The sequence below is a fragment of the Arvicanthis niloticus genome, chromosome 12, assembly GCF_011762505.2.
Source record: "Arvicanthis niloticus isolate mArvNil1 chromosome 12, mArvNil1.pat.X, whole genome shotgun sequence".
NCBI lineage: Eukaryota > Metazoa > Chordata > Mammalia > Rodentia > Muridae > Arvicanthis > Arvicanthis niloticus.
Window position 1 is genome coordinate 6,078,197 of NC_047669.1, and position 15,196 is coordinate 6,093,392.

The following is a 15,196-nucleotide window of genomic DNA, read 5'->3' on the forward strand; positions in this document are numbered from 1 at the left end:
ATACCCAACTGGATTTACTTTTAAAACCATTAGTCAACACGTCTCTATCTACCTGTATAGAAGTTGGAGTGAAAAGGTCCTTTTTTTATATGTATCTATTTTTCATCCGTTCATATTTCCTGTGTGCCTACCTATTTAAACTGACACATGTAACTAGTTCCAAATGACTGAAAAGGAACAAAGTCTCAACTGAATATATGTATATGAATACAACGCACACTTGTGTTTCAGGGAGGACAGTGTGAGGGAACCAGTCAAGATTTGAGTAGATAATTGAGGAGTGGTTAACCCTGTATTAACAATGAATGCTCCTCTTTAGAGAGCCATCAGGAGTCCCATTACATGAGTATTTCTGCTTGTGGTCTTCTGGGCAGGTGAGTTAACAGTGAACTATGCCTTGTGTGAGTAATACATGAAAAGAATTTCATGACTGGAAATACACTGAAAGGCTTTTAAACTGCAGTTACAAAATCTCCTAAAGCTAGAGTTTGAAATAACAAGTATGTTTGAAACTGATCCAGCAGCTACTTTGAACTTGCTGGCTTTTACAATTACAAGCCCATATTTGGACTTAAAATTTTTGGATTAATTTTTTTTCTGTCCTGGTTTCAGTGTGTATAACTACAAAACTGCTCAATATGAGCTCCACTGAATGCTTCTATAAGGAAAAGTCTAGAACAGCATTTTTTTAAGCAAGCAACTAGCCACATTTATTTACTAGCTCCTTCCTCCAGATGCCTACACTATTCTGATAATGTCTGGTTACAGGCCATGCAAGTACATTCCTTTGGGCTCAGGTGCACATTTGGTCCTCTGAATCAAGGGCCCTAATTACTAGCAGACAAGTGAGGCAATCACTTCCTGGAGTCCCTCACAGATAGCATTTTAGGCGGGGCACATCACCTTCACAAACGCGGGTAGGGGAGAGTAGGGGCGGACTGGCAGGCGGGGCTGAGCATTGGTGTTGAAGCCTGTAGCGGAGTGACCAAGCAAGCAGCTGGCGGTTCCTGCGGCTGCGCCCAGCCTGAGCCGAGACCCTTGATCAGGCCCGTCCCTCTCGGAGGCTCTAGCAGGCTCCAGCAGGGTCTCTCTTGGAGCTCTGCCCTAGCTTCCTCTCTTACAACCAAAATTTAGTTTGCAAGTTTTGTCCTTAAGACTTTGCTCCACGTCTTCTAGGAGGACAACCGACTTCTGACTGGGACATTTAAGGACTTACGTTTGTACTCGGTGAGTTTCACGGTGCTTGAAATTATTTGAGTTCGAATGTAAATCAATGGGGAGGCTGAACAGAGGGGAAGGGTCTGCTTTTAAAACGAACTGTTGCTGTGCAGTCGTTGCTTCATGTGAAGTTCCGTTTCCTTCCTTTGTTATTTAGGCTCCCAGAAGCTCAAGTCCTACGTGTACTGACAAAAGACTGGTGGGCCCTTAAGATTTGCTGGCAAAGAAACTTAAGATTTGCTGGCAAAGAGGATGGGAGAACCGCTGTCCATTCAAAACCTTCAGCTCGGAAACGACTAACTGAAGCGTGGTTTGCATGAATGGGTCTCCAAGCCACTCTTAGATAAAAGGTCAGTCATTGCTCACCCAGAGCTCTGCATCCTACTGTGAGCCAAGGCCCCTCTGAGGAGGAATGTAGCTTTGCCATCTGCTTTAGACTGGGACACTCTCGCACCCTCTTCAGACTCTAAGTCTCTGGCTGTGCTAGCTTTGTGCCGGCTCTGAGATCGTCCCAGAGGGCTGCTAGCTCAGAGTCCCGGGACCCGCCCCGCCACTAGCTTCCCTCCTCGAGCCCCAGACCGGACAGATCTCTGGGAGGGCGGAAGGGGAGGAGAGGCTAGTCCACATGGGCCGCCCGGGGGCATCAAGGTAGAATGGGTCGGGAAGTTAGATGGCTCTTCGGTGCGAGCCGGGGCTGCCGGGTCCGGAGGTGCAGCGAAGAAGGGAGAGTTCCTCAGTGAGCGCCTTTGTTCACTGCGGCCTGGTGGGCGCGGGCGCCAGGCGGAGACCACCCCAGGCCCAGCTGCCGCTTTTGTGCCACAGGTAGGATCCGACCGGCGGGGTCCAGAGCACCGGGTTTCCCGGTTCTGTCTGTGTTGTCTCAAAGCCCAGCCCTCCCACCCCCACCCCCACCCCCACCCCCACCCCGGGGGCTTCAGTCTGAGTCCTGAGCTTTATCGATGCTGAACTGAATTCCAGCTGAGTGCCTGGGGTGACTTGCACGTGAGGGAGCTGACCCGCTCTTTGGAATAGCTGCTGGCTGGGGGTGGGGGGTGGGGGCTGGGGGGGGGGGTGGAAACAGGGAAACAGGCGGGCAGGAGAAACTTGGAAAAGATCTTCCTAATGAGAAACTCCTGGTTAATCCTGTTTTCTTTAACATGCTGGTGAACTGATTGATTGCTCAGATACTTTAGGTAAAAGTAACAGCTTTTGACTCACATTCTTTACAGCAGTAATGGTTTTCTTAGGTTGTGGGTCATGTTACAGGGACACAGATGCCACCGCAAGATAGTTGGTGGTAGTAGAGCTAATATTTAGGCTAACTTTCTGGTGAGAGTACATCCATTATAATTGAATTTCCTCCTCTGTGCCTTTATTTTGGGAAACAGTCTGGTCCCCAGAGGCAGAGATACCAGGGAGAAGTATATGAGAAAGCTGAAACTGACCCAGAAAAGTATGGTTGAAGGTAGTGGTGCAAAAAATGACCCCACCCTGAACACTGAAAGGGTGATTTGTAAGCAGCTTTTAAGTGTGAACTTCATCAAAAGACAGCTGGGGATACAGGCTTGCAAGTTTAAGACTTTGGGTTCAATCTCTAGCACGAAGAAAAAGTTTGTCAAAAGAAATGTAGGCTATAGTGTTTTGTTTTTTTTTTGTTGTTGTTGTTGTTGTTTCTTACATGCAAGATAAACTCAGTCACTAAAGGGCTCCCGTCTTATTCTTAAACCACTTTCCTTCTATTGAACTCTCTCCTCCTCTCCCCATCCTTGTCCTTCCCTCCCACACACTTACCCACACTAAGCACTCAGCAAAGATGAGGCTGACTGTGCGCACCTATAGGTCTTCTGAGGAAGGGTTCCTTAGACAACTAAGATCTCCTTGAGTGTTATGACAAATAAGTTCTGAAACTCACCGCAACCCTTCCTGGCAGACAAGTAACCCTATAGATGCTTATAATTGCTTTTCTTACAAAGAAAATTCAGAAAATGGGAAGGATTTTCAAAATAAAAACTAGGCCCTATTGAGTAAAAATGCACTTAAATATTTCATTAAAATCTGAATCAAATCTCTCTTTATAAAAGCAAAACATATCCAAACAGAGATTTATGGTGAAAGTCTGTAGGTTTCTAATTCTCAGATCTGTAACAGCTTGGATAATAACTCATGGGTTTCAAAATGGGTCATCTTTTAAAATGGGTCACTTTGGATAGAATCATTACACTTGCTGACTTACAAACTGTAAACGTTGAGTTCTGTCTGCAGCCCAAGTGCATTCAGATTTGAATTTCAGCACATATATTGAAAGATACTGGGAAAAAGTCAGAAGATAGCCTTCTCCCAAAGTCGCAAAGTACACGCATTTGTGCTAGAGATTTTGTCTGTGCTCAGTTGAGCAGATCCAAGCAAATTACTCGGAGTTCCACTGTTGAACATCAGATCTCTGCCAGCAAAGATGTAAGATAATGGGAATGTAGGCTTACAGTATCCAGTACACATCAAAGCATACAGTACACATTACTTTCCATATTATCCATATACTCCCTTGTAGAGGAATCTTTACTTTTAAAGAGAAGAAACTTGGTCAGATAAGATATAAATTTTAAATAAATAAAATGACCTTTTCCCATTTACTCTTTTACTTTATTTACTATGAAAATTGAGCATTCGTTTAAGCATTCGCTAGATGATCTGGAAAAGAAAATATTCTCCATGTAAGGAATGACCGATGCCATGGAAACTTTAGTAGCCTCGACTCAGTTCTTTATGCCCTAGGTGTGATTGTTTCTTACCTCCTCCAAAGGTCATGTGCTCCATGTTTGTTTGTTTTGACTTTTTTTCTTTTTAGATCCAGTTGAGGGGGACCTTGCAGGTATCCAGTCAAGGAAGGGAACTAGTGAAGAGATTAGAATGAAAACCTGAAGTAGATTGACCTGGATTATATGTCATCCCGGGAGGCTAATCCTGTTTTACATTTAATGCTATGAATTTAAAGGCTGCCTTTGATTAGTCTTGTACTAAGACTTATCTTCTATTATGAGTTTAATTAACACTAGAAAGCCAGTTTGCTGTACAAAAATATCAAACTACCAGGATAGGCAATAAAATTCCAGAAGGTGAAGTTGAGATATGACATAAAATTCACCTAAAATTTCATATTTTGTCTCGTTTCCTGCCCCCCCCGCCCCCCCACACACACACTCTATAACTGTCTGATAGTGCACTTAACAAAATAAGCTAACAGGTCGACTCCACTCAGATTTCAGTCTACCTAACTGACAAGCCTTGTCTTACCTCTGTGTCAGTGTCACTGAAAACCATCTTCAGTACCAAGACAATTTTGTTTTTGTTGTTTGTTTGTTTGTTTGTTTTTCAAGACAGTGTTTCTCCATGTAACCCTGGCTATCCTGGAACTTGCTTTGTAGACCAGGCTGGCCTGGAACTCACAGAGATTTGCTTATTTCTGCCTCCCCAGTGCTGGGATTAAACGTGTGCACCACCATGCCTGGCAATCCTTAGCTTTCCTTCTGGTCAAGGATAATGGAACACTCCACTTGGTCAATTAGGATCTGTTAGATGGCTGTTAGCAATCAATATTTTAGTAAATTCATATCTGGTTAATATTTTTTAGAAGAGTATTGGGACACAGCAGTTTTGAAAGGTTGATACCCACCTGGAAGTATCAGCCTCCTACCAGTCTGTAGTAAGAAGCCGTGAATGGTTTATAGAGGTGGAAATCTAATGTATATAGTTGATGTGGCCAGGCTTTATTAAGTTATATCAAATGATCTTCAGAATGCACTGGTACCTGGTTCAAAAACAAGTCAAGTACACATGATGAGTAAAATAGAAAAGACTAAATATATGTACTTTTTTTTTTTTTTTTTTTTTTTTTTTTTTTTTTTTTTTTTTTGTCATTCTAAACTTCTGGAATCTTCTATTCTCTTACATCTATCAGGTCCAGAGTTCAGGTTGCAACATTATACCTACTGATTCTTTGGTGAAATATCAACCCCCGAAAGGTCTCGGAAGTCACACCCAGAATCCTGCCTGTGGCCTTTTCAGGTAGGGGGGCTATTTAATATCTGCTAAGTTCATTAAATGTGGACATTACTTGCTTTTCAGGGCTGTCCAGAACAAGGCATGTGCCAAATAAATGGTAAAGTATTAACATACATCATTGCTCAGGAAAGACAATTGTATGCACTGATGTTTATACTTTTACTTTTTGTCCTCTGCCCATAAACAGACCTCTGTTGGACACCTGGCATCAGATGCTCAACATCATCATATTCATTCTCTTACTATGATGGAACCCAAGCTCTTCTTTCTGATCTGCTTTTGACGTCTTTTCCCTTATACAAGCTGCCAGTAGTTTGATCCAAAGTAATGCTGAAAATGCATTTCACCATTGTGTACACAGGAGTTATACTTTATATGAGTACAATAAGTCTTTTTTTTTTTTCCTTTTTTATTGGATATTTTATTTATTTGCATTTCAGATGTCATCCCCTTTCCCCATTTCCATTCCCTAGAACCCCCCCCCCAATTCCATCTCCCTCTTCCTTTTTGCTTTTATACTATTTTGATTACATGCAAGTATTAAGGTCAGTTCTAGGTTGAGCGTCTAGCAATACAATAGATGCAAATAGTCAAAGAATGAGTACAGTAAGTATTATCTCAAGCTGACTGTAAATGTCTTGAGACTAAAGACCAGAAATTACCACACCATATTCTTCCACGGTGCCTGACTTGTACATATCCATGTCATGCCTCTCCACCATGCTTGAACTATAGCTTGCACTCACATGCTGGTTAATTGGAACACTAAAGAATGCAGTTGTTTAGATTGAACTTAAATTCCAAACATCTCCATCTTGATTAAATTTTCAAAATTTATATAAAGTTTTGCATAATATTTCAGGACTGCAAAAACAAATTCAACAAGGAAGCGAAATGATGGGGTGAAGTATTAAAAGTCGGGTGTTATTATCAGGAAACTTGTAAATTTTGACACACCAACTGTAGGGAGTTTGTTTGTTTGTTTGTTGTTTGTTTGTTTTGGGGTTTGTTTTTAGAAGTTTAATGAGCTCTTTTGTCTGAATTTTTCTTTTGCATCATTAGGGGGTACAGCTCCCTGACTATTTTAGAAGTATTTTAGTATTTTAAAAGACATCTCATTCTGCTTTAAAAAAAGAATTTAAAGATTACATTTTATTTGTGTGTATGTGTGCCCCTCATCTTGATCACTCAGTGTGTGTGTGTGTGTGTGTGTGTGTGTGTGTGTGTGATGCCTACATGCATGTCTATACCACATGTATGCAGTGCCTTTGGAGGCCAGAAGAGGGCATTACAATCCATGGAACAGGTCTTCCAAATTGCAGTTTGGGTGCTGGGAATCTGGAAGAGGTATTAAACACTAAGCAATCTCTCTAGCCCAGTGTTTGTACTGCCTTACATTCCAAAAGTTAGTGTGTAAGTTACTTTTCTTGTTGCTATAACAAAATACCTGACAAAATCAACTTAAGGAGGTAAAGGTTTATTTTGATTCACTGTTTGAGCTACTCTCCATCATGGCAGAGAAGTCAAGGCAGCAGTAGGATGAGGCGGCGGTCGGTTAAGCAGCAGACAGAAGTGAATGCTGCTCTTCTGCTTGGTTCTTCCTTTGTTATTCAGGGGAGGACTCCATCAGACATGCCTAAAGGTTTGTCTCCTAGGTGATTCTAGATCCTGAAAAGCCAATAATCAGTATTAATTATTACATTTACAACCTTTGTTCTTTTCCTAGGTCTGTTGGAGCAGAAGTTATAGATTTGTTCCAACTGAGAGTGTTCCTAGACTTCTTAAAACTGCTATAAAGAATTTATCCATTAAGAATTATGTTACCTCAACTTAACTCTGTAGGTCATTTATGACATGTTGTGAGGAAGGCAAAACGCCCTTGTTTTTGGCCTGCACAGGCATCTCTTACCTAAATAATCACTGTAGAAACAAAAATGTTACCCTGAATGAAAGTTATTTTATAAACCTTAGGCAGAACCCAGCATCAAACACTAGTGTTTCCTGTTGTTTCCCTCGATTTCCCTCAAAGCATTAAGTCCAGACATGATAATTGTATGGAGTGTAGGATAACTTTGTCTCAGACTGATCTGCCCTTTAAAACAGAGTTATTTGGCCTTTTTATAATCAAGCCCACTAATGCACTAACATCACATCCTTGAATGCATACAGCATAAGACTTACAACTATTGCTGTTTGTATGCTCTGTCCTTTTGATTTGTTTGTTTGTTTTGTTTTGCTGATTGTGACTTCCTGCCAATTTTTGCAGTTTTAAAATGTTTACCCTAGGAGATAAAGTAAAACATAAGTTGATTAGCTGTGGACAAAGTCTCAGTGAGACTTGCTTTCGTCTCCTTTTTTGAACATTCCTCATGACTAGCCCTGTAGTTAGTACCCTTACTAGGAGCAATTGGAAATGAAGCAGAATCTGAAAACCCATAGGTCTGGAAGGCAGTGCCACAACTGGAGTTAGAATCTTTCTGCAGGGTCCTCAATGTGTGCAGTTCTTTTTATATCAATGTCAAGGAGGGAAGTACATGATTACAAGTCTCTGGGAACAAAGCAGGTTTTTTTTTCCCCCCTGCAGCTTGTGGTGTTGTCTCGCAATTATGCTCCTATGATTAATTCTTCCCCAATCCTAACGAACATCTAGGAGACATAATGTGCCACCCCTGGGTGGGAGCAATTATATTTCTCGGCCTAAATGAGGAACATCTTTGATATAATGAGGAAACTATAACTCAAGCGTCCGTCTAGCTAAAGGATGCCTGTAGCACATTGGGAATATGTGTACACCATGCTATAAGAAAATTGGGGCATCCTAGTCCACAAGTCCTACTGATGCAGAGATCAGGCAGGATACATGAAACTGCCAGTAAACTGATATTGTCCAACAGTGTGATATCATAGCTGTAGCGGTAGAGTCAAAGGGATCTTGAATGTCACATTAAATCATAACCTAGACTCTGTCTTGTCACTAGCTGGTGGGGATGGGGGTGGTGTTTTTCATTATATCAGAGTTTTGGAAAGCTCCCTCTGAGTAAAGTGCTACCCTTAAGTCTATGCCTTAGTCTGGAGAAGAAAGGATGATCGCCAGAAGGGGAAAAGACATTGAGAAGTGTCTGATGGGTTAAACAGTTGGAGATGGGGCTAAAAGACTGGAAGACCTCTGAGTTTCTGGGGTAGATGGATAGATGGATAGAGCACATTTAGGCACAAGTAAAGATAGAAGCAGCAGGTGTTAAGGAAAAGACAGGATAGTATCTTCAAATTAGAGGGTCCCCGTGTGTTGGGTAAATTATCTGACATCCTTTTTTTACTGTTACATTTATGCACATTCTCATTTGCTCTGGTGAAGACTAAGTTGACTCATGCGATCCCTAGTTCCTCAGGGTTTGTGGTAGGATGCATGATACAGTACAACAAACAGTAAGTGGCTAGAAGGCCATTAGTGTTCACTTCTATGACCACAAAGACAGGTTGGAAGCTCTACCTACCTAGTTTAGAATATGTTAAATGTGAAGTGCTTACTAAAGTCCGTGTAAGGAGGATGCCTGTACAGATTTGGAACTCACAAAGTAATTTGGGAGTTTGAAAATTGCTTTTGAAAAGCAAATCTTGACTTCTTGACTGTGAACCTTGATATGAAAAAAAAAAAAAAAAAGAGGAAAGAAAAAGAAAGTTTACCATTATTCCTGCCTAGTATGGGGGAGTTTAATGGAATTTTAATTTATCTTATTAAATACTAATGCCACAAATACTTTTGTAAAGATCACTTAGGTCATATTTGGTGTAAGTGACAAGGAATAATATTTTTGTGTGTGTGTATGGTAACTCAGAGTCCCATTCATGTGTCATTCTTTTGGTAGGGCTACAGTGCATGTTTGTAGAAAGAACCACACGGATCAAGCATGTGAGGCCATAAACAGAACTTAATGAGGATCTCCAGGGTGGACGGATTTGGATGTACCAATGTCATCATTCTATAGGGTTCCATTCTTCTACAATTCCAGAGAAAATGTTGCTAGAAGAGAATATTGTGTGGAATGAGACCTTTCTCCATAATTTATGACCAGTATGCACTAAGAAACACATCTGTTCTACAAATACAGGTTTATAGTCCTGAGGAAGCAAGTGGCTGTATACACACAGACCCGAGAACATGAGAATGTTTGTTAGCAGAAGAGTCAAAAGATGGCAGTTTTTTCACTTTTTTGCCACCTGTTTTGTATTAAGCTTCATGGTTTTTTGGGGCCCAATCAATAATTACATCATGAGCCATATGAAGTCCTACTCCTACAGATATCTCATAAATAGCTATGAGTTTGTGAACAATTCCCTGTCTCTCAAGCACAGTGCTGCACAGCCTCACTACCCATACTTGATCAACCACAGAAAGAAGTGTCAGGCTCAAGATGTCCTCCTCTTACTGTTTATAAAGACTGCCCCTGAAAACTATGACCGGCGTTCCGCAATCAGAAATACATGGGGCAATGAGAACTATGTTCAGTCTCAATTCAATGCCAATATCAAAACTCTGTTTGCATTAGGAACTCCTGGTCCACTGAAGGGAGACGAACTGCAAAAGAGACTGATTTGGGAAGATCAAGTGTACAAGGATATAATTCAGCAAGATTTCATTGATTCTTTTCACAATCTTACTTCTAAATTCCTTCTTCAGTTCAGCTGGGCAAACACCTTTTGCCCACATGCCAAATTCCTGATGACTGCTGATGATGATATATTTATCCACATGCCAAATCTCGTTGAATACCTTCAAGGGCTGGAGCAGATTGGAGTTCGAGACTTTTGGGTTGGTCATGTTCATCGAGGTGGCCCTCCTGTTAGAGATAAAAGCAGCAAATACTATGTTCCCTATGAAATGTACAAGTGGCCAGCCTACCCTGACTATACAGCTGGTGCTGCCTATGTCGTCTCCAGCGATGTAGCTGCCAAAATCTATGAGGCATCACAGACACTGAATTCCAGTATGTACATAGATGATGTATTCATGGGCCTCTGTGCCAATAAAGTGGGGATAGCGCCACAGGACCATGTGTTCTTTTCTGGCGAAGGGAAGATTCCTTATCATCCCTGCATCTATGAAAAGATGATTACATCTCACGGACACTTACAAGATATGCAAGAGCTCTGGATGGAGGCTACAGATTCTAAAGTAAAGAACATTTCAAAAGGATTTTTTGGTCAAATATATTGCAGGTTAATTAAGATAGTTCTTCTCTGCAGATTGACTTACAGGAATTCGTATCCTTGTAGGGCTGCATTTGCCTAAGAGTACGTGGATGCTGTACTGTGTTCACTGTCACTGAGCCAAACTTGAATGGGGAAAAAAAAATCTGTAAATGTTTCTCTCTGCTCTGAGTCAAATGAGTTGAAAGTAAAGAGATTATTTCAAAACCCAGTCAAACTAGTCAATGTAACTCCAAATTAAACTGCAGCTTAATTTCATTTCAAGAAATTCATATTTTAAAAGACTTAGATCATGAGCAAGAGTAAAGTAAAAATTTCAAGTTCTCATTTGGTTCTACATGTATATTTGAGGTATGGAGAGCAACTGAGAAGCCTTGATATCAAAATAATATTTGGGGGGAAATACCTAACAAATGTAGAATGTAGCATCCCTAAGAAATTAATACATCTTAGAACAAGCAATCCAGACTATCTCATTAAAGAGTACTAAGTCAAGTTGGGGGGAAGGCAGGTAGTATAGAAGAAAGGATACCAATGTAATGAAAGGGTCATTTGAATGAGGACATACAAGGAAAATGTCTACAATTCTGTTACCATTAAGTTGTGTAACATTGGCATTCCTATCGCTATTTACCTAGGCAGCTCTGGAATCACTTAAAATATATTTGTAATATCTTCTCAAATTTAATTTTTAGTATAAAACTTTAGAAAGTGGTCAGCTCTGCCCTAACACATAGTATTCTATGTGTAGGCTTTCTCTAAAGTCATAAAACAGGAATAGTTCCTGGCCCCTGGAGGACCTGCTTTAAAGATAAATTACTGTCGACTCCAATAAGCTGGTTTTAATTTAATGAATTGTTCAATTGCTTTCAAAGCATTAAATATTGTTCTTTGTTTAAGGTAGTTGTTTGGATACAGCTTACATTGAGGAGTATAACAATGGAAGAGACTTAAAGGAAAGATAGAGCTAGGGGTATTAAAAGTCTCTTTTCCTTGTAACTTGTAATGTGTTAGCTTGGAGTCCCAATCATGGCACTTAATGCAAAAAATTAACCCACCGCCTACCAACAAGGTCTTGTAGGACAGATTTTGTTCCAAGTGCAAACTTTCAACTTGAAAGTTTTTAATAGGTTATCATGTCTAAAATAATCCATTACTTGACTCAATAACTATGAGAGGTTATCTTTTAAATATTTCAAAGATGGAAGCAGAGTAAGAGTGCTAGAGAAACTGACCAAATGAGATTATAAATTTTGATAAATCTGCATGTTCTTGTAATCAGAGGCTTGGCAGATCTAATAAATTACATTTAGTTTTACAAAATAGGATTAAAACATGTGGCTGTTATGCAAACAATGTACCAGCACAGAAAGGACTAAGGTATATTCATCAATTAAAGATCTATGATGCAGGCCAAAACATGACTTCAGATGGATACTTAAACCTCAGACAGAGGCACACAATAGGGAAAGTTTAGCTGCCATTATTAGAATGGTGTTGGAAACAATGTAAAAAAAATCTAAGACATTCTCAAAATACACAACTAAATGATATCTGTGTTTTCACAGGTAGATGTTTTTTTTTTTTTAAAAAAGTGTTTACATATCTTTGTAAAGTTTTTTATTATGAGATATGAAGCTTGTTTATACTGCTCAGGTAGTTTCTTACTAATTCCAAGACTAGTATTAAACATTCTAAGATAGTTATTTTTCCAGTAGACTCAGGGTTTTAGATTACTAACAATTCAGATTTTCTGATCAATTTTTTAAACACTAGAGAATAAAATTTGAAAAGCAGCTTTATAGTTAATTCTCACCAGTTGGTCCATTGATAACTAATTGGTAGCTTTAGGTATACATGGGATAATATGTGTCCATGTTTCTACTTGGAGCTGGTAAATGTTGTCACTGGCTGGAAAGTGTCATCTTTGTGTACAAGATGGTCTGTTTACACTGGTACTTTATGCAGCAGTTCTCTGTTTGACTGAGCTCTCTTCAACCTTGTTCGTCTTTTTTTCATTTTTGCTTAGAATAGAATGAAACTGGTTTGAAGTTAAAGGAAATATGAAGGTACTTTGTCTTTTGGAATTGTCAGATGATTCCATCATAAGATTCAAAGACCTGAAAGGTATTTATAAATAGAGTTGTTTTAACCTTTTAAAAAGGAACGGATCAACTTGGTGCTCTAATGCAGGGCTGTTTTCAAAATGAAAAAGGAAACAAACTATTGGCCCAGATGGTCACTTGAGTTTTAAAAAATGGCTGCACACAGTAATACTGAAAACCTCATTATTGGTTTGCATCTTTTTTTCAGCTATTAATTTTATACTAAAATGTTTAATATTTATATTGCTTGAGTTTCAATCTTGTATGGAAAAATAATTAGTAGATCTAAGAATTCTATGCTTTCCAATAAATAAGTTAAAAAAAAAACATTAGTAATATGTATTTAAAATCCTGTGTGGGCATCATTTGTGTATCATCACCTGCTGTTTTATACTAGAGGAGTCCACAGTACCCATCCATTGTCCGACACGTGCTCACAGAGCTGCTGTGCTCACTTTGGAGGGTTGTCATGGAGCTACTGAAGGAGTTCTGCCGTGTCTGTGGAAAATGCTATTTCCTAGTCAGTTGTTCAGAATGCCATGACAAAAAGCACTTGAAATTTTTGTGCATTAAGATGCCATCTAAAGAGGTTAGACTCTATTTATTAGCTGAATAAAAGAACTTGGAAGCATCTGCATTACTTAGGTGTAGTAGTACTTTGTACCTGCAAAGCATGTCAGGGATGTCTGTAGTTTGAACCAGAGATACTTACCTGATCAGTTGGAAGAACCCATTAACTTAAAGTCCATTTTTTTGCAGTTTGCCTGGACATTATAGCTACAATGAAAATGGAACCTGAGATCTCTGGGCATGCCGATTCTCCATTCTTCATGATAAATGAGAGGATTTTAGATGTCTCCCTCACTGTTCTTTCCAGGCAGTTATGAATTCTGTACCAGGGCAAGATTTAACTCATTCTCCTCACACCTTAGTTCTGCACCACAAATGCTGCTTCCAGAATGGATCCTAAACTCTTCTGCCTGACTTTAGAAGCCCCCTTTCTTTATCCCCTATAAGTTTACTTTGCCCACTGCCAACATTACTACAAATTCTATTGTTTTCTGTCCCTCCCTTGGTGATGCTGGTTTCTTTTAACAAGAGCACCATCTCTGCTTCATTCAGCCAAAGGAGAGAATACCCTAAAAAGCCTTGGTTGAAGAATCTGAAAGAGGCAAGTCTATGTTAATGACCCACACAAGGTCATTGCAGACTTCATAGTCCCCCTTCTCCCTTCACTTCTTTAAGCAGGCCCAGGGGAGGTATGGCATAGCTCCAGTCTTCTCTATATGTCCCTCTTAACCCATCCTGAGCTCCTGTCATTATCCATGTGTTTCTGTCATTGTACAAAGACACAAGAACCTGAAAACTTCAGCATCTGCCTTCTAGAGCCACATCCATACCTGTGGTAACTCCCTCTAATGGTTCCATGTTGAGGTTTAATCTTCCTGTCTACTGTAATGCTGAGTACAGGCCCCCAGGATCTGGAGCCTGCATGTAGACCCAAGTGACACTATGTGACCCTGCCTGAAAATTATTTCTGATTGGTAAATAAAGATGCCAACAGCCAGTAGCTGAGCAAAAGATCCATAGGTGGGGTTTAGAATTACTGGGCTTGGGTCAGAGGAGACGCACAAGGAGAAGAAGACGGTAAAGGAGAAAGGAGAAGCTGCCATGGGTTAGGTTAGCCATAAAAACATGGCCTTGTGGGCTGGCCAAATGGAGGTAAGAGCAGCCCAGATAAAACACAGTCATTGAGTAATAATTAAGGATTATCAATAGGAATGAAGATTCTAATAGCATAGAGCGTAGATATCTGCCCAGCTCTAGTACTGATTAAAGTTTATCAACATAAAGGTTGTGCGTGTCTTTTATCTGGGAACTGAATGATCAATTTAGGGTAGAAACCCTGGATCAGGATTAAATTTTCTTACAACAGTTCCATTTTTTTGTTCTTAGCTACAGTGTAAATTCTGACAGTAGAGACTCAGAATATCCAGTTACATAGTAATTGTTTCTGGCAAGATATTTACCTATGGAAAAAATATTTATCCAAATCCCTTCATGGGTACTTTCTGGTGTCAACATTTTGTTTACAGTGCTTAAAGCTTTGCAATTTATGCAAAAAAAAAATCTGAATATTTCACTGTTAAACATACTGTACCTATAAACATAAGCACCAACAACTTTTTATCAGTAATGTGTCAAAATTCAAATCTTTACTAGTAAGAGTATATAAGGAAATTCATATTAAATGATATAGCTAAGACTAGTGATCACAACATACATACAACAGCAAAACAGAACAGCCTTGTGGATTCTTTAATCTCATAATGAACTTGGATAATTTAGCCTCAACAATGTTTTCCAAGATCATAAAATTTTTATTAATTTTCTCACATTTTACCTTTCTATTTCTTTTGATAAAAGATTTAATGGTCTAGTATAAATTAATAGTACAATTCATCGACTAAACGCATGTGTTTTAGGGTTACTATGGCTGTGACGACACAAAACAACAAAAGAACTGGGAAAGAAAAGGTTTTGTTGGCTTACACTTTCATAGCACTCTTAATCTTTGAAGGAAGTCAGGACAGAAATGCAAACAG

At 39.6% G+C, this 15,196-nt stretch overlaps 1 protein-coding gene across 2 annotated transcripts; it reads left to right on the forward strand.

Annotated features, from left to right (window-relative positions):
- The first annotated feature begins 496 nt into the window (after positions 1-496).
- On the forward strand, positions 497-14,395 carry B3gnt5 (UDP-GlcNAc:betaGal beta-1,3-N-acetylglucosaminyltransferase 5). Of its 2 annotated transcripts, XM_034515858.2 has the most exons (4): positions 497-1,227; positions 1,376-1,568; positions 5,174-5,280; positions 9,144-14,395. In XM_034515858.2, the coding sequence occupies exon 4, from the start codon at positions 9,437-9,439 to the stop codon at positions 10,565-10,567; it is 1,131 nt and encodes a 376-aa protein (XP_034371749.1). In that variant the 5' UTR covers positions 497-1,227; positions 1,376-1,568; positions 5,174-5,280; positions 9,144-9,436; the 3' UTR covers positions 10,568-14,395. The 2 variants fall into 2 exon arrangements, with proteins under 2 accessions (XP_034371749.1, XP_034371752.1); XM_034515861.2 differs by lacking the exons at positions 497-1,227; positions 1,376-1,568 and adding an exon at positions 1,599-2,040.
- Positions 14,396-15,196: the final 801 nt, after the last annotated feature.